The sequence below is a fragment of the Amblyomma mixtum genome, chromosome 7, assembly GCF_055824585.1.
Source record: "Amblyomma mixtum isolate Tamu chromosome 7, ASM5582458v1, whole genome shotgun sequence".
NCBI lineage: Eukaryota > Metazoa > Arthropoda > Arachnida > Ixodida > Ixodidae > Amblyomma > Amblyomma mixtum.
This window is the reverse complement of record NC_143018.1, coordinates 44,685,560-44,704,044: the sequence shown is the minus strand read 5'-3', so window position 1 is coordinate 44,704,044 and position 18,485 is coordinate 44,685,560. Positions and strand designations below refer to the sequence as shown.

The 18,485-nt window shown below is 45.4% G+C and overlaps 1 protein-coding gene across 1 annotated transcript; it reads left to right on the top strand.

The window, feature by feature from the left end:
- Nucleotides 1-458: 458 nt before the first annotated feature.
- On the top strand, nt 459-11,585 carry LOC149335863 (uncharacterized). Its single transcript, XM_089554032.1, has 2 exons — nt 459-1,061; nt 11,406-11,585. The coding sequence occupies exons 1-2, from the start codon at nt 459-461 to the stop codon at nt 11,583-11,585; spliced, it is 783 nt and encodes a 260-aa protein (XP_089410158.1).
- The last annotated feature ends 6,900 nt before the right edge of the window (nt 11,586-18,485 follow it).

Genomic DNA, 18,485 nt, shown 5'->3' with positions numbered 1-18,485 from the left:
AACTGAGATGCGGGCTCCACATATCACGCACTGTGGTGCCGGTGTTGCCTTTAAAAGATGTGACTGTGTGATGTATGTATGTCCTATCCTCAGTCTGCAGAGAGCAACTTCTTTGAATCTACTTTGTTTTTCTACGGCATATACCTTCCAATCGTTGGTTTTAATGTGTGTATTTTGTTATTGGTTTGTTTATCAAAATCCTCCTGCCACTCTGATGAGTGCAGTCCTAACATGTGGCCTGAGGTTCTCGTATTGAAGTTGGTTTACATCAATAAGACGGAGTTTGGCAGCTGACGCAGCAAGACATCATTTCCATTTGAAATCTATGGTTCGACGGAAACCCGTCTGGTCAGGAAAATTCATGGCGGGAGATAACAAGCGGCGACCAATCGTTAAACAAAAGCAAAAAGAGATGTTTCGGCTCCGCTACGGGAGCCTTGTTCACAATGAAAGCTAGAATGAACCCCTGCGCCAACAGGATGATCGAGAGTTTCCACCGAAAGTTCAAAGCAGCAACCATGTGCCACCCGGACTCAACCTGGCTCGAAGCCATTCCAGCCGTCGCCCTTGGTCTTCGCGCCACATTCAAGCCGGGCATTCAGGCAACATCCGCAGGGCTGGTCTACGGGGAACCACTCCGTCTCCCAGGCGAATTTCTTGCTGCACCGCCATCCACCACCCCGATGTCAGATCCCACCGATTTTTTCGCCAGGCTCCAACGCACCATGGCTGCCCTTCGCCCGTCACCCACAGCTCACCACTGTAAGACCGCCCCTTTCGTCTTCAAGGATCTGGGAACGCGCACGCACACCTTCCTCCGCGACGGCACCGCCCGCAGGCCTTTCCAGCCACCTTACAGCGGACCCTATCCAGTTCTCCGTCGCGACGACAAAAACTTCACCCCACGCGTTAACGAGAACGAGGTCCGCGTCTCTATCGACCGGTTGAAGCCAGCCTACATCGATTCCGCCGAACCAGGAAATACCAGTGCACCCATAGGCGTCCATCTACGACCCCCGACATTGCAACCTGCTTCAGTCACTACACGCTATGGACGTCGGGTACGCTGCACAGATTTTTGCAAGCCCCGAGGGCTCTCCACTCCGCGGGGGGAAGGGGGGGGGGGGGGGGATGATGTGGCGGCACACTCTGCGCATATTTCCGCGCAGCCTCCGCCTTGTTATCATCCGGCCCAACGCAACACGGCTACACGCTGGACTGCGTTACCGATAAAACACAGCACCACCGCTGCGTCACCCGATGCATGCGTCGCCGACGGTGGCTACAAAAACAGGTTGCCGGGTGGGAAGAGCGGCTTTTTCCTTCCACTACCGAGACGAGCGTAGTGCTGATGCTCGTCCGCTGCCACCGCTAATGGAATAAGCAGTTAAGTTTTTATGTTGGGATCCGTCCTACAGCAGAAACGACATCCCACAATGTGAACCACACTTCTACTTTTATATGCAGAACGCTTTAGCGAAACTGAGCACCTCATACCAAAGAATTCTGGAGAAAAGGATTTTTTAGCCGGATAAAGTTTATGAGCATATATTGTAAGGTTTCACTAAAACAATCGATATATCCGCACAACTTCCGTCAGCACGCTTGAATTTGTTTTTGTTATTCACGTTTTTGCTGTGATGAAAATTGTTCCCCATTGATTTTTATGGTAGTATTAACTGCACAATGCGAGCGATTGAAGCACATATAAAAGAAATATTTTGCTACATACCGGAACAATAGACCATTTCCTTCAATATTTCTATACTACTACCTTACACTTTTTCAATATTTAAAATTTTTGTCCAAGAATGTTGGACTTGGCTAAGCCGTCTGCAAGTGAAGCCTAACTGAAAGTGTAAGAAGGGTGTAACATGGCCGCTGCAAACATAGGTATTCTTATAAACGCGCAACATACCAACGTACAATGAGCTGTGAAGTGCTGCCCGCTCATAGGGTGTAGAAAATCTGACAGCATTCCACGACATGGGCCGCCGTATTTGGATTTGGGGCGAAACCCAACTCTACCGTGTACTGTGCGATGTCAAGGCACATTAAAGAACTGCTTGTGGTCTAAATGTATTCAGCGCCGTCCAATACTACGCCTTTTTCTTTTTTCCTACCAGTGCTGAAGGAAATATAACAACAAACCGCTACATGGCCCGCCGCTTATTGATGGAGGCAATACCCAACTCTATTCTATACTGTGCGATGTCTATGCATTTTAAAGAACCGTTGGTGGTCTAAATGTATCCAGCACATTCCAATGCTGCGCCTTTTTCTTTTTTCCTTCATGGGATCAAGGAAATCTAACAGCATTCCACTACATGTCCCGCCTCTTATTGATTGACGCAAAACGAAAGTTTTCTCTGTACTATGCAATGTCTATGCCCGTTAAAGAACCGCTGGTGGCCTTAATGTATTCAGTGTCTTCCAATAACAAGCCTTTTTCTTTTATCCTTCTTGGGATGAAGGAAATCTAACAGCATTTCACTACATTGCCCGCCGCTGATTGATGGACGCAAAACCGAAGTCTTCTCTGCAATGTGCGAAGTCTATGCACGTTAAAGAACCGCTGATAGTCTAAATGAATTCAGTGCCTTCCAATACTAAGCCTTTTTCTTTTTTCCTTCATGGTATCTAGGAAATCTAACAGCATTCCTCTACATGGACCGCCGCTGATTGATGGAGGCGAAACCAAGTTTTCTATGTGCTGTGCGATGTCTACGCACATTAAAGAACCGATGATGGTCTAAATGTATTCAGCGCCTTCGAATACTGCACTTCTTTCATTTTTCCTTCATTGGTTGAAGGAAATCTGAAAGAATTCCACTACATGGCCCGCGCCTTATTGATGGAAACAGAACCTGACTTCTGTGTACTGCACGATGTTGAGGCACGTTAAAGAACCGCTGGTGTTCAAAATATATTCAGATCCCCCAATACTATGCCTCTTGCCACTTTCTTTTTTCCTTCTTTCACTCCTATCTCTCACGAGGCGCTGTAAGTCTACGCCGAGTGGAAAGAAAAAATGTTAACAGGGGGGCACGATTTTCCGAAGCCAGACAGAGGATATGAGGGACGCCTAAGTGAGGGGCTCCGTATTAGGTTAATCGTTCCTTTCCCGTTTCCAAAACCAATGCTTTCTTCTTTTTTTTTTTTGGGGGGGGGGGGGGGGGGGGGCAGTTTCCTAGCTGCTCTAACGATAATTCAGCGGCGCATTTCATACAACCATGCGGTTCAAGTGTTTTTGCTCTATTAACCAAAAATTAGCCGTCAGTGAGCGATTAGAATGAAATGTTGAGTTGTTATCGGCCGAGACGGACACTGTGCTCCATACCCGTTCCGGGATTCTGCTTTGAATCGCCGTTTGGAATGCGCCTGATGTCGCAGCTTTGCCAGCATGGCCGGGTGCAAGCGTTTACGGCTGCTGGAATCTGCAGGCGGCGGTCGAATGCCGTCCGTGCGTGCTCTCTGTGTTAATTTTCCTATTTCGCCATCGAACTGCATTGCAGCTGCTTTGGGCGTAAGCAATTGAAGCCCTTGAGTCTTCCTCCACCGAAACGCCGCTGAGACAAGAGCTCTGAAAACGGCCGGTGGTTTATTTATTGTATTTCAGATTACTTCGCAACTCATATGCGCAAATGAGCTGACCTTCTCATGTGGACACTCAGCATTTTGTCATATGTCGCGCTCGTTCACTAAGCCGGTAAAAGTAAATACGAAGTCTCCGTATTGTACACACACGTCTCAAACACAACTTCGTATTTACAAAAGAAGAAACACCTGCTTGTGAAAAGTGCGGACATGAACTTGCAGTAAGCCACATATTATTCTCATGCGCAAAACTTAAATCAATGAGAAAAAAAAATACTATACTACATTATACAAAGAACACATTCCTTTTCATCCAGCATTATTTTAGGCGAAGATGCACTTGTTGGTATACCGAATGTTTTTAGCTTTTTAAGGGAAGCCGGTATTCTCCAGAGACTTAATTTTCTCACAATGCGCTTCTCTTCATACAGTGATACACCTGAACCACTGTCTCAATCTTGAAAAGGATGCTGAAGTGTTTATTTGAGTGGTTGGGAGCCCCGAGATGCTTGCTGAGCCAAGGATGGCTGTTACAGCCGTTTCTAAAATGTTTGTCCTGTGTCCTTTATCAACTAGGTTAATAACACAGTTAACACACCACGCACCCACAACACGCTGTTAAGTGACACCTAGGAGTATCGGCGCAACAGAGTGCATCAAAAATGTGCACACAAAACGGAATACCAGTACCAAAATTTTGCGAGGCAGAAAGCCAATGTAAAGCGAGCTACCGATTTTTCAGAAAACATAAAACGGAGCCGCCGCGACGGCGTTTAGTTTCGGTTTTCCGTCTCCTGCAGTGTTCACGTGCTGACCACAAATGTACCGAATGGATTCGCGGCTACGGCGGCGACGTTGCAATGTTTTCTGAAACGCGCTCACTAATATGTGCTGAAAAGTTTTCTTTTTCAACAGATCATCGAGAAGCGCCAATGACGGCGCCAACGAGAGGCGAGGGGTGGCGTCCACCACCCTCATAATTTGAGGGCTGTTAAAAGAAGATCTCTCGCTTTTCCTTCAACCCTCCTTAGACCCATTTGCCTGCAAACGAGTATGTGAAACTATCGCGGCTGTAGTTTGTTCATTTTATATTTTGTTCTTATTTTTGTGAACAGCAATGAAAAAACAGCGCCATCACGTCTCCGCAAAAGTTGACTGTCCATGCCGCTGTCAAGATCCTGACGCCGTTCCTGAAACCGTCTTGTTGTAAGGTTATAGGAATTAATATTCAGCGGATATATTTCTCCATAAACAGTCCAAATACAACTAAATTCCTCCAGACGTCAATGTCGTTGGGTAAGAACGTTCGCCAAAACACAATAGCAGAGGCTGCAGGGACAAGGCAGCATGACGACATTTGGAAATGGATGTAGTAATTTACAGATGCCTGAACTGCTATGCTGTCGCTGTTCCTTCGAATATGCGGAGCAATCACATATGTGGTTGTGGTGAAAAAACAGGCCTGAACGTTAGCATGACTTTTGGTAAACGAAAAAGAATCTTCCGTGGAGCACTCTTCCTGAAATCGGGTCATATCCGTCCTGCTGCAGCCGTTGCCTTGGCGTAGCCTTGCCGTTGCCTTGCAGCCGTTGCGCTGCAGGATTCCATGACTTAATCTTTATTTATGCCGTTCTGGGTTCACGCCGTCGAATCTATGTGCGTCATGCGCGGACGTTGAAACGATACATCATTTCACCCTCTACTGCCGGCGGTTTGCACAGCACAGAATTAAGTTTTTGCAAAACCCTCTCGGTCAACTAGGGCTGCCGTTAACTCTTCCCATCCTTCCCTTCTTCGGTGCAATCGTTAAAGGGCATGCCCTTAACCAGGTGTGTCAGCTTCTTCACAAGTATATTATTGAAACTCGGAGATTTTTGTGTTAACTTCTCGATGCCTTCACTTTTCTCTCAAAATTATTTCGTTTGTGATTATTGCCCTAAAATTTAGTTATACAAAGCACCCCGCTTCGTTTCCTCGATTTTCATTCCGATTTCCTCAACATCTCGCAAAATTCGTGATTTTTTTTTACAGATTCCTCTATTTTTATTTACAGGGCCCTTGACTACCCTCTGGTCGAAAACACTCTCTACCTCTCTTGGAGCGAGCCTCCTCTCCTTTTGCTCCTTCCTCGAGATTTTTCTCTCCCGCGCCTCATCGAGTAGGCTCCGAAAGGCAAAATCAACCTTCCTACTCCGATGTTAGCCGGAGGCGTGGTGTCTCGTGGAGTGCGTCACAAGTCTACGTCATGGCCCCGCCTTGAATAGAATTCTTTTCTTGGTTTTTGCTTGCTACCCGGTTTGGGTCTCCTCGCGGTGTTTGGTCGCGTTTTTTTTTTCTCTGCCCCTCCTCTCCCCAGTCGCTTGTGTCGTGGACGCAGTCGTTCGGCGCGAAGTGTCTTCCGCAAACCACCACATTCTTTACCGTTGTGTCAGGAAGGCCGATGCGTTGGAGCCGGACACGACTCAACTCATAATCTCCAGGAAATCTGTGCCGGATCGTGGTTCGAATCCAGCCGCTGCGTGCGCTTCCAACGACGAAAAAGCGTCGTTGCATTTTCTCCGCACACTGAACGATCGAGAGGCGCGATCGGCTCGGCCACCTAGACTTGATAGCGAGCGCATCCTTTCATACATATGTTTGTCATCCCCAGTTAGCGAGCCACCTTTTCATTTTTTTTTAGGCCTCTCCATCGTTTCACGACCGGAGGGGCGGAAGTCGGTTTTGTTCGAAACACGCGGTGAAGCGCGGACCCGGCAACCGCCCGTTTGCTTTTCTCCATGTGTGTTTGTGTTCTGTGCGTTTGTGTCTTTTCTCCGCTCCTAAGCTCATGTCGTTCATTGGAGTCAAGGCGTAGGCAAGATGCACGAAGTATAAGTGGTGTGTGTGCGGAGCGGTCAAGTGGGCGAGCGAGGGAAAGGCTCTACTGCACAAGTAATTAAAACGTTGTTTTGGGGGGCTTGCATGGAAGAAAAAAAATTGAGAAGGAAGCGCGCATGCAGAGCGTCCCGGGGTCGAACCGGCTCACTCAGTTTGACTATTTTTTACTTTTTATGGCTAGGGTTCAAGGCTGTCGCCGTACGCTCCCTCCACAGTTGTTTTTGTTGTTGTTGTTGTTCCTTCATGCGGGTTTGTAAGCATGTGCCAAAACAGAAGGCGCTGCGGAAAGCGTTGATCAGACGACGCGACGCCAAGGCTACGCACAACCTTCTCCCGTCAGTCAGAACGATGCACCAATGGAATGCCTTTAGCGAAAGTAACTCCCATGACGTCAAAGTGGTTCAGACTAGTGGGGCGGGGACATTTTTGTTGAAGGAAAGACCGAACGGGCTTTGATTTGAATTTTCGCTGCTTTTTGGTTCGCGCATGGCTCTAGTGTTTTGCAGAGGTTATCTTCGATGCCTCATCCATGGAGTGGGCTTGTTTTTCAAAAATGTCCGGACCCTGGTCAGTGGCCCTTTAAGAGCCACTTGAGATAAACCTGGATGAGTGTTTTTACTGTTTGGATCTGCACCAAACACTGGCCAATTCCCAACCGAGGGTACGTGCCATTGTGAGGCAACAAGAACAACATATTGACCTCTTAGAAATCTTTAACGTCCACTGACATCACAGAGTACTGGAGCACCTTTTGCGTTTTGCCTCCAGCGAAACGCGGCCTTCGTCGCTGGGGTTAAATACGGGAACTCCGGCTAGTAGCAAGTTTCTTACCAGGGCACACCGAGAGTGTCATTCGGACGAGGGCGTCTCCTCACACCGTGGTTTTGGCATGGATGTCCGCTTTGCTGAGTTTTTAATGCAGGAATGCATTTTCACCTTTTGTTCGCAGATTTTAGACCGTCCGTCCATCCACACCAATTGAAAATAAAGTACACGCGGCATCAGCATAGGCTTGAATTCGATTCGAAGACACGCCATCTCGGTCCCAGAATGGGTACTGGAATGAGGCGGTTTGTGCCGACGTGACCAGATGGCACTCTGCCCATTTCGAATGGTATTCAGGCAGTACAGCTTTTGCAAAGGGTAGTTGCTCATGTAATAGCTTGCGAATAGTGCGGAATAAACAATATGTTTCTAGAATTCGCGATAATTTCTTACGTAGCGAGGAACATGGAGGAAAACAGACATTTATCTATCATAAACTGTACGAGAGATGAACGAATAAAGATTTTTTATTGCTCATTTGAAAGACCGTCCATGAGAGTCGTGTAATTGAGTCCCCAGTCCAGGGTGGCGGTGTTTGCTCGGTAAACTAGCCCGTGTTGGTCAGCCGGCTTGCAGCAGAATAGAGCTGCCTCCGACTACTCCAGTGTGGCGTTTAGTACCGTAGTGAGTTGTTTGCTGTGTTGGCAGCTCCATGTTGCGTGGTAAAGGATTGCTTCGTCTCGCCACTAGGGACACTGTCCCGGTATACCGTCGGATGTATATTGTTGTTGGTATATACTCACGGGTAAGTGATTGCAATTGCCTCCAGCGAACCGACTGCTGCCTGCTGTGGGTTGAATGAGAGGGAAGGAGTGGAATATGTCCTGCGGATACCAGCATGTTTCCGATACATACTCCACAGAGTCAGGCTTAGTATCGTCAACAGCTCTTTTCTCCACGTATACCCTCGAGCCACTGCATCGGTAGCATGATTTCCAGTCAACCCAATGTGTCCTGGTTCCCTTATTATATTGTGACGTCAAGGGGTAGCGCCCTTGCCGATTCTGCCGTTTGTGTAATTAACTTTTATTCGCTTATGAACGCAAAACATCGTCACGAGGTGGCTGAATGAAAACAGAAACCTTCCGTCGCACCATTTTATCCTGCTGGAACGTGCAGCTTCTCTTTCATTGTGATGCGTTTTTTATGGGTTTTCCACACAGACTTTTGTCGCTGCTCGCTCGGTCGAAGAAGCCAGGTAAGCGCCGTTCTTGCTATAGCAAAACAAATATTACGTGGCAGATATTTAGCCGAACGCAACGCGTTGACGTAGACACTAATTTTAAACTACAAAAAGCTGATATACGCACGAGGCTGACATTTGTCCGCTTCAAGCACACTGCGCGTAATCCGCACTGGTCGGTGCACATAGCTCCAACATCGAACGCGTGTCCGCTTTCGAACAACTGAAGTCCTTCTGAGATGCTGTCAAAGCTACTATGCGTCTGCTTCAACAATAAATCAGACTTGGTGCGTTGGGGAAGACGGTGAAAGCGGCCCGACTCTGTTTTCAGCTGGCGGAGCACTTTGCTGTAGCTGAGGTGCCAGTCGTCTCTTCTGAAAGATGACGACCATTCCCTGGAGCTTTTAGGTCAGCCGTGATTTTAAGCGCGCAAGATTTTACGCGCCATTTCACGCGCGGAAGAAATAGCAACAGAACGTCATTTCAAAGTCACCGAAACATGGAGAAGATAGCAGGGAAAGCAGAGGAAGGGCTTCTCCACTGATGAGTTTCTCAGAGTGCAACGTCAGATAGGGCATGTGGTGCGCTATGCCGGTATCGCTCTTGACATTTAAACTTATTGATTCGTTTTCACGTTCCCAAAGCCAAGAGGTCAAACTATATGACATTTCAAACAATATGAGAGTAAATAGAATATTTCCAAGTCTGCTTGGAGATGCTATCCGTTTTCTTCTTCGGCACCAAATATTAGGCATTGTGTTGGGAAACAGCATTGTCTACTACAGTGACGACCAATTTTCTTGGTGCTAAGCGAAAACATGCAGCGTTCTTTTACAATAACACCTGTGTACCAACCGTATAGTTCTACGTTTGGGTTCAAGTTACACAGCTTCGCGGCAGCCGTTTTGACTTTAACAACGCGCAGAGAAGTCCTCAAAATATAGTCACGTTGACGACTTTGATGCACGTTTTCGTATTTGCTTAAAAGTCATAAATATAATTGTGATCGGGAAATTATTTCGCTGATAGGCTATTTTCTAGGCATGGCTTGTAGCTATTTGTATTTTAATTTTGCCTATTTGAAACAGTATCTCGAACACTGCCACATGCATGCAATTGCTTATGTCGATCGCAGCTATCCAGTCCGCCAGCGCCTGATCTAAAAATTGTATAGATTCTGTGAGGAATTTTACCCCTACAGATGGCACTGATGACGTTCAATTAGGTCCGGCACTTTGGGAGTAGCAAAACCCGTTTTGTAGCGGCCTCTATAGCTGCCGGAGAGCTGCATTCGAGCAGTGTTCTTGTGTTTTGTATCAAGCTCCCGATTCCAAAAAAAATGTTAAAAAGGGGAATTTATCCTGTAAATATAAACATTTCTTGTAAATTAAAGCACGCACACACAAAGGCCTCTCAATACACATCCCAGTGAAATTCCACTTGAATGAACATCAAATTAACCATATTTCAGTTAAAAGAACTTATGTAAAATTCCCATGCCAAACACTATTGTATACAATGCAAGTTTGTTTTAAGTTGAATCAATTTTAGCAAAAAGCAAGTTTTCCTTGACCGAACAATTTAGCAAATATTACAGTACTTAGTCTTCGAGAGAATATGGCGATGGTCATCAGCACTCCAAGAAAATTACTATTCTCGTTCTAATATTGCGCACACTGCGACAATCAAAACTATCTCATACTGATACTGGGTTTTTTTTTTTGGCACAAGGGCATCTAAGGCCAGAAAGCACTAAACAAAAGGCTTTTAGTTGGCTCAGGCTAAAGTATGTACGCGTGTTACAGAAAGCGGACGTATAAGGCCTAAGAAAAATGAATATATGCATGATTGTAGTGTGTCAGAAGGGTGTACGTGAGATGGAATGGTTTAAAGTGGTGAGCAGCGCATAAAATTACGTTAAAACTATTAAATGTAAAAGACACAAATAATAAATATAAAAGACGGAGCCAGGTAACCTCAACCACAGTCGTTACTTGAACAAAAAGGGCAACGCCTCTGGCAGGTACGGCTAAGTTCAGCCTTCTCCGCAGAGATGAGGAGGGGCTGAGGTTACTTGGAATAAGAGATCTCTTGTAGAAAGCCTACATGAGTTTAAAATTTAAGAACTCTATCCAATGAAAACATGCAGTCATCACCTAAGAATAAAGAAGGATGCACTGATATTCTGAATGTGTCTAGTTCTGGGAAGTTCTGCCGCCTTTCTGCTTTCAATATCGGGCAGATGATTAATTTGTGGACGACTGAGATGTGAGCTCCACATTGCGCACTGTGGTGCCACTGTGTCCTCTAAAAGATGAGTGGGTGTGATGTATATATGTCCTATCCTGAGTCTGGAGAGAGACACTTCTTTGAGTCTATTTTGTTTTTCTGTGGCATATCCTCTGATCCATGGTTTTATTGTGCGTAGTTTGTTGCCTGTTTGTTCATCCCAGTCCTGCAGCCACTCTTTATGGAGAGTAGTCCTAATATGCGGCCTGAGGTCCTGGTATGGTCTACATCAATACGACTCAGTTCGGCAGCTGATATAGCAAGCCTATCTGCTTGCTCATTTCCATTTATGCCACAGTGACTTTGTACCCAGCATGTTGTAATTTTGAGGTTGAATGTGTGTGAAGACATCAGACATTTGAGGAGGGAATCCATTACAGGGTTACTATAGGGTTGCCCACACGACAGGGCCATGATCACACTGAAGGAATCTGAGTAAATAACAGAGGTTAACATTTTCTTTTGCAGGATGGATCTAACAGCCGACAGGATACCATGGCATTCTGCTGTAAATATGCCTGTGTCTATTCATTGTTTTTCTTTCGGAAAATTGACAGCTATGAACTACACATGAGACTGAGGATGTCTTGGGGGCATCAATGTAATACTCTCTTCACTGGTACTTTGCTTGTAGGGACATGAAGTGCTGTTTTATGCCAACTGGCAACCTATGCTTGCCAACCTCACGAAAAGATGTGTCATTGTCAACTTGGTGCACTTCCCTGGGAGCAATTATGTCTTTAAAGGAAGTTACCAGAAGATTGGAGACTGGTATGTCCATGTCTTGGACAAGTGTGGCGACTCTAATGGGTAAAGGTGGGGTTTCAGACGGCCGCTTTCAAAGCAGCAGTGTACTGGTTGGGTTTCGCAATAGCGCGTTGCATGGATGGTCAACATGAGATCATACCTTCGTAGCGTATGCTATACTTGTAAACTTCTGCCGTCGTTCAAGTGGCCATCAGTCCGCCTCAACGTACAAATTGGCCTTTGGGCTTGTACGCAAATCACCAATAGCCAACCGCAGACTCAGGTAGTGCATGCATCGAGCATTTTTAAGGTGCTTTTTCGTGCTGACTCTTATACTACTGAGCCGTAGACTATATGTGACACAGAACTACGCTATGTAGAAGACTCAGCAGGCAGTCTCGATCTGTACCCCACGACTGGTGTGACAGGATTTTTGGAAGGTTCACTGCCTTGGTGCATTTAAGTCTTAACTGCTTAATGTGTGCGACGAATGGAAGCTTTTCGTCGACTATGACGCAAAGAAATTTGCGGTCTTTTTGGACAGCAATATTCTGCCCGTTAAGTGTGATGTCGGGTTTTCGTCTAATACCACGTTTTTTGTGTGTGTGAAGAGCACAAATACCGTCTTTTCTGTGTTAAGTTTCAAACCGTTTCCGTCTGCCCACTTTGATACTTTGTTTAATCCTAGCTAAATTTGTCGCTCAAAGATGGACAAATTACTTGACTAGTTGCCTATTTGTAAATCGTCAACGTAATCAATGTAGGATATTGATCTAGGTCGAAGGCTCTTTAATGTATTCATTTTGGTTATCAAAAGCGTGCAGCTAAGAACGCCGCCTTGAGGGACACCATTCTCTGGTGAATAACTGCTTAGGTAATGAATTCCCTACCCGGACCTTGAATGTTCGTTCAGTCAGATAACTCTTAATGGTCGTCAGCGCATTCCCCGAAATCCCAAAGGCGAAAAGGTCACACACGATACCATGGCGCCATGTCGTATGGTATGCGTTCTCCAGATAAAAAAAAAAACTGATAAACATTGCTTTTATGTGCATAACCATCCCTTGCGTAAGATTCTAAGGCCACGAGCTGCTCAGTGGTTGATCTGGTTTGGTTTGGTTTATGGGGTTTAACGTTCCAAAGCAACTAAAGCTATGGTTGATCTGTTAGCCCTAAATCCAGCTTGGTGCTGGTCATCATCATCATCATTTATTTTACCCTTAAAGGCCTCTGTTGAGGCATTACATAAGGGGGGGGGGACAAAGCAAATACAACTGAGAATAATACGTTAATACAACAAAACATAATGCAATACAATAAAATGAAAAACGATACATCACAATACAACGTTGGTCAATAATGAAGGGCGCAAGGCTGAATTAGGCGGTAACAACAACAACAACAAGAAAAAGAATAAGTGTAACTGGGTGAAGTTTGAGCAGTGTCTTTTATTCAGTACAGTGATTAATTAATGCCTGTCGAAATTTAGTAGCGTCGCGCGCGTTAACAATGTAGTCGGGTAGCAGGTTCCAATTTTCTATTGCAGTTGGAAGAAAAGATTTATTAAATGCCAAGGTCGATCCATGTATACGTTGAATGCTGAGGAGGTTAAACAGGCGGCGCGATGTTCTGATGGGAGCTAGCAATAATGTGTCACGAAGATTCAATGGTCAAGAAGACCATTGAATTCTAGAAAATGCATAAGGCAAAGGTTAACCTTTTTTGCAAAGAGTTTGCATAAACAACTGATTAGATCAATTGGCCGATAACTGGCCTCAAGTGTGGCTTCTTTGCCATGCTTTAATACCGGAATAATAATCGCTTCTTTCCAGGCTTTTGGTAAACTTCCAGCGGCCCATGTCTTACTAAACAGGTACAGGTCAGTTCTAAGGGTTTCTTCATGCAGGTCCTTAAGCATTCCAGATGTGATCCTGTCAGGACCTGCTGCTGTTGAGTTGCCACATAAGTTGTGCTCGGGGACTTGGACTGGAAGAAAACACTGAAAAGTACTCCAAGAAACACTTGAACGACGCTTTACATGCACTAAAAGTACAAGGGTAATCCCAAAAGTAAGGTCTCCAAAGGGCTTTTCCTCCTCCCCTCGTCGTGTAGGGGGTGCATGTTCTTCGGTATGGGGCAGACGTATAGATGCTTTCTGATTTCTCGATCTATGCTTTCTCTGACACTTTCGCCTTCCCCAGGCGCTAGTAGGTTTACCCAGACAACTAAAATGCTCCAGACGTCAACGTGCTTTGGTAAGAACGTTCGCCAAAACACAATAGCCGAGCATGTACTGGCTGTAGGCAAAAGGCAGCATGACGACATTTGGAAAGGGATGTAGTAATTTAAAGATGCCTTAACTGCTATTCTCTCGCTGTTCCTTCGAATATGCGAGCAAACACTTATATGGTTGTTGTGAAAAAACAGGACTGAACTCTAGTTTGACCTTTGGTAAACGAAAAAGAATCTGCCGTGGAGCAAGCAGTCTTCGTGAAATCGGGTGATATCCGTCCTGCTGCAGCCGTTGCCGTGCTCTTATTCTGACAAGGCTACGGTGCCGGTAGCCCTAGATTACTGGGGACGCCTACTCACCAGTACTTCCAATTGGGACCAGCGCAAAATCATTATCAGCGCTCTCTCTATAGTATAGCCCTCCAAGGGATCTATTTTGCATTGCAAGGAGGCCCTCCCTACATGGGCAGGGCTCCGAGGTGTCATGTAGGGGGCTCCGATCCCACCCTCTCTAATACTGGCAATAAATTTTTCCACCTCCACCTCGATGGCCAGCGCCGCTTTCAGGGTGAAAACATCGCTCGCAGCGGCGGCATGTTGGGTTCCAGTTTACCGTTCGGCTGCACTGAGCGCAATTAGGCGGTGGGCCACTTTGAAGAGAAAACTGCCGCTAGTGATCGCAGTTCCGCAAATTTCTTGTTACGCCAAGTCAGGATGGTACCAGAGATTACTTAAACAGTGAATCAAGGTTAGTGACGATAGATTATATCATCATTTGGAACTAATCGGCCGAGCAACTCGCTGCCTTGTAAACAGTCGTTACATACGACATGTGTGGCATATTCCAGTGCACTCCGTTCGCCCGGGTACTGTACATTTCGATCACTTTTCCAGCATTCAAGAGTACTTATTTCGAGTTGTGGTTGCATAGCCATGAAATCAGTGTGCGATAAGTGGCCTTTGACGGCTCTTAGTTATTGGGTTAAATATGAGGACGCAAAGAAAAAGTTGTGCATTATACCTCCACCCCCGCTAAATCTGTTCTGGAATGCAAGCATTCCGCATCCCTTATCTCTCACACTTTGGAGTTGTCAGTTGGTTTCCAGTAGGGGTGTGCGAATATCAATTTTTTCGAATACGAATCGAATAGAAATACTTGGTTCCGAATATCGAATCGAATATCGAATAATCAAGGAAAGACGCATTTAACCACTACAAAACATTTATTTAAGCACCCAAGAACATCACAGTTCAACTATCAGTGATGAAATGAGCACAAAGGGTGTGTGTGGCTGCACAAAAAGTATCAAAGTCTCGAACATTGTTTTAGAAGAGTGGAAATAGTCGAAATATCAGAGAAGATGGCTAGTACACAGCATTTATCAAGGCTAGCTTGCCATAAGCACAAAAGCGTGTTGCTGGGATGAACATAAAAGGTTGTCGTGAAGGAAAAACCGGCTGCTCCACATGGTCAGACAGAAGTAGTTCCCTTCTACCTGAAACGACTTCTCCAGCCAAAGAAAATGCCCTCTCAATTGGCACTGAACTGACACGTATTGCGAGGTATTTCGTGCACAGCTCTGACTATACCAGCTTCGCAGGTATAGCCACAAAGAAGTTCACCAGCGCGGGCTCTCTGTGCCTACGTGGGAGCTGCCCTCTACACCCGGTGCCTAGCCGAGTGTCCTTCAGGACCCCTACTATAGGAAATAAAGTTTTACCACCACCACCACCAGTCAGCTCTACTGCATGGCCCAACGTTACGCATTGCTCTGGGTGCCGCCATGTTGTTATGTCTCTGTCGATAGGACTTGCGGACCGAAATGAACGCCGGTGCTCGCAATATAATATTCGGCTAGATACGAATATTCGCGTCGTGTCGAGTATTCGAAACAACACGAATACCTGGATTTCGAATCGAATACGAATACTAAAAATATAATATTCGAATTATATTCGAAAATTTCGAATATTCGCACACCCCTAGTTTCCAGAGCTTTCTCGCTTCACCTGTGAATCGCACTTTTTTGTCTGCGCGGGCTGTTCCTTTTTGTGATTTTCTAATGTGAGCGGGACAACCGGGAAGAGAACAGCCCCTCACAGCTTCATCTCAGACTGCTTCATCACACACACAACATGATCTCACGTCGAGCAAAGGAAAACGGCCCGATGGGCGAAATTTCCCGCTTTCGCTAAAGCTTTGCAGGTTTCGAGCGCTCTGTGTGTTGTGCTGGGGTTACTGGCGCATAAGTATCTCAGGCTATCATGCGCCAAACTCTAAGTATAGAAAAAATATTTTGAGTCGAAATTTTAACCAAAGCGTATAACAGTGGTGGTGTAAAGGGACTAACAATAATTCTTACATTGTAGTTGATAAAGGACACAGGACAAACGTTCTAGAAATTTCTGATAGCAGAATCTTTAAAGTTTAGGAAACCTCCGCGGCCATCGTTGGCTCGGCAAGGATCTCGAGGCTCCCAACAACTCCGTATCAGCAACGCTCCGTATCAACAACGATCAGTATCTGCAGCCACCACACCGTCACACTAAACGAAAAAATCATGATAGGCACATGCGGCCATACGTCACACGGCGCAATACTTTTAAGTTTTCTTTTTTCGGTCGTCCGTAGAAATTTGGAGTTCTTTGCCACGGGATGTTGTTGACTACGATTTTGTGTCTAGCTTTGTAAATAAGGTAGAATCTTTGTTTCACTCAGTGCCATAACGCGGAAGCTTTTCTTTTTTTTCCTGCTCTTTTCTGCCATTTGATTTTGGTTGGAATCATGTTCTGTTCCAGATAATAAGTTCGAGTGTTAATATATTTTACAAAGTGTTGTACATTGTGAATACCTTTGCAACCCACTGCCTGTATAGGCCTGTCGAAGGCTTACAGTATTGAAAATAATAAAAAAAAGATAAAGACCTCAGCCTTGTTCTCAGGATTCGGAAAGCGGCTGAGGTGTGTGAAGAAGCACAGGGTGAAAAAATTTGTTTCGGATGAGTACTGGCTTCCCATAAAACTCTAAAAACATACGGTATACCAACAAGTGCCTCTTCACATAATATCAATGCTGGATGAAAAGGAATGTGTTCTTTGTAAAATGTAGTAAAACTAATTTTTTTAGTGCTTCAAGTTTCGTGCTCGAGAATAATATGTGGCTTACTGTAAGTTCATCTCCATACTTTTCGCAGATTTCTCTTCTTTTGTAAGCAGGAAGTTGCGTGTGAGGTGTGTTTGTCCAATGCGGAGACGGCATAAACTAACTTCGATGAAACGCTTTTGGTGTGAGCATGATTTCCATACTTCTATGAAGGGTTTTACTAAGTGCAGCTTATTGTTACATTCGATATTCCATTGAGACTGCCCTTTATCTGTGAGCTTACACTCTACTAATTTTATGCAATCTTTGTAGGGAATGTTTACTTTCTTTATTTCTTTGTTCCAAGCTTTCGCAGCACACGAATCCGCTTTCACACTGCCTATGATTCCAATATGGCTTGGAATCGAGCAAAATTTTACGTAGTCTCTGTGTTGTGGCCCTTCTCATGTTATGTATGATGTCACCAATTAGTGCTGTAACTGCATTTTTATGGCGGAGTGACGTAAGCACGCTCAGCGAATCAGTGTAAATTATACTGTTCTGAACTTTCTCATTTATTATTTTTGCATCTTATTTTTTCATCCTTTCATCTTCCAATCAGATAGGCAATTTTTACGCGTCGCAGCCTTTCTTCTCACGATAACAGCCGCCTCGATAAACATCGCCGTATCTGCACCACGCTCTCTGAAGGCAAATGTTTTCCCCGCCAGACCAGAAGCACGTGCGCTGATGACGTAGTCCGGGAAAGCTAGAAGACTAGTGTTAAAGAACTGCCAGGCCAAATCAAAATTTTCTGAGCGCTTTCTTCAGAACCTGCCGATGTAGTCGTTTCCCAGTAAGCCAGTAGTATTGTTCAGGCGCTCTATCTAGTAAGCGAGTATGCGCAGGCCTCCTCGCTGCTGCATTATGTTCAGTTTACCTTATGCTACGAAAGCATTCTAAGTCACCCCCACTTCTTTGCGCCAGCACACTACGAATATCCTGGCGCACACCTATTTCCTGCATGCCATAAACCGAGAAATCATGGCTGCCAATAAATGGCTCCAGTTATCATTGAAATCATGCACTCACATAGCAAAATGGTCACCTGAATTTCTGGGCAGGCATGCCATAGAGTTTACTTCTTTTTCCTCTCTTGATAACAACGGCGGCCATGAGAGCTTCCCAGTCGTGTTCGCTCACCCGTGACCTTCTGCGCGCTTTACTTCAGATGTGCACTCTAAACACAAAGGATTAAAAAGGGGGTAAGCTCTCCTATGGCACACTCCCTTTCATGAAATAGAGCGCGCTAGAAGACAATTACTCTCTTTTTACTGCAGTAAAACCGTCTACTCCAGTTAAAACGCTGGCTCGCCACCATACTCGATAGTCGTCGTGCATAGTAGCAGACCTCTCATTAAGATATGGGTCTGCGAAAGTCTGAAACACACACTCTAAACACGAATACGTCTACAGGGGAGTAAAAAGTGAGTTTACTCCCATATAGGTGTATTCGTGTTTGGAGTGTCTGTTTCTTCTGCAGACCCATGTCTTAATGAGAGGTCTATTGTTATGCACGACGACTATCGAGTACGGTGGCGATCCAGCGTTTTTTGCAAACTGGAGTAGACGGCTCAGCGGGACCGAGGAAGG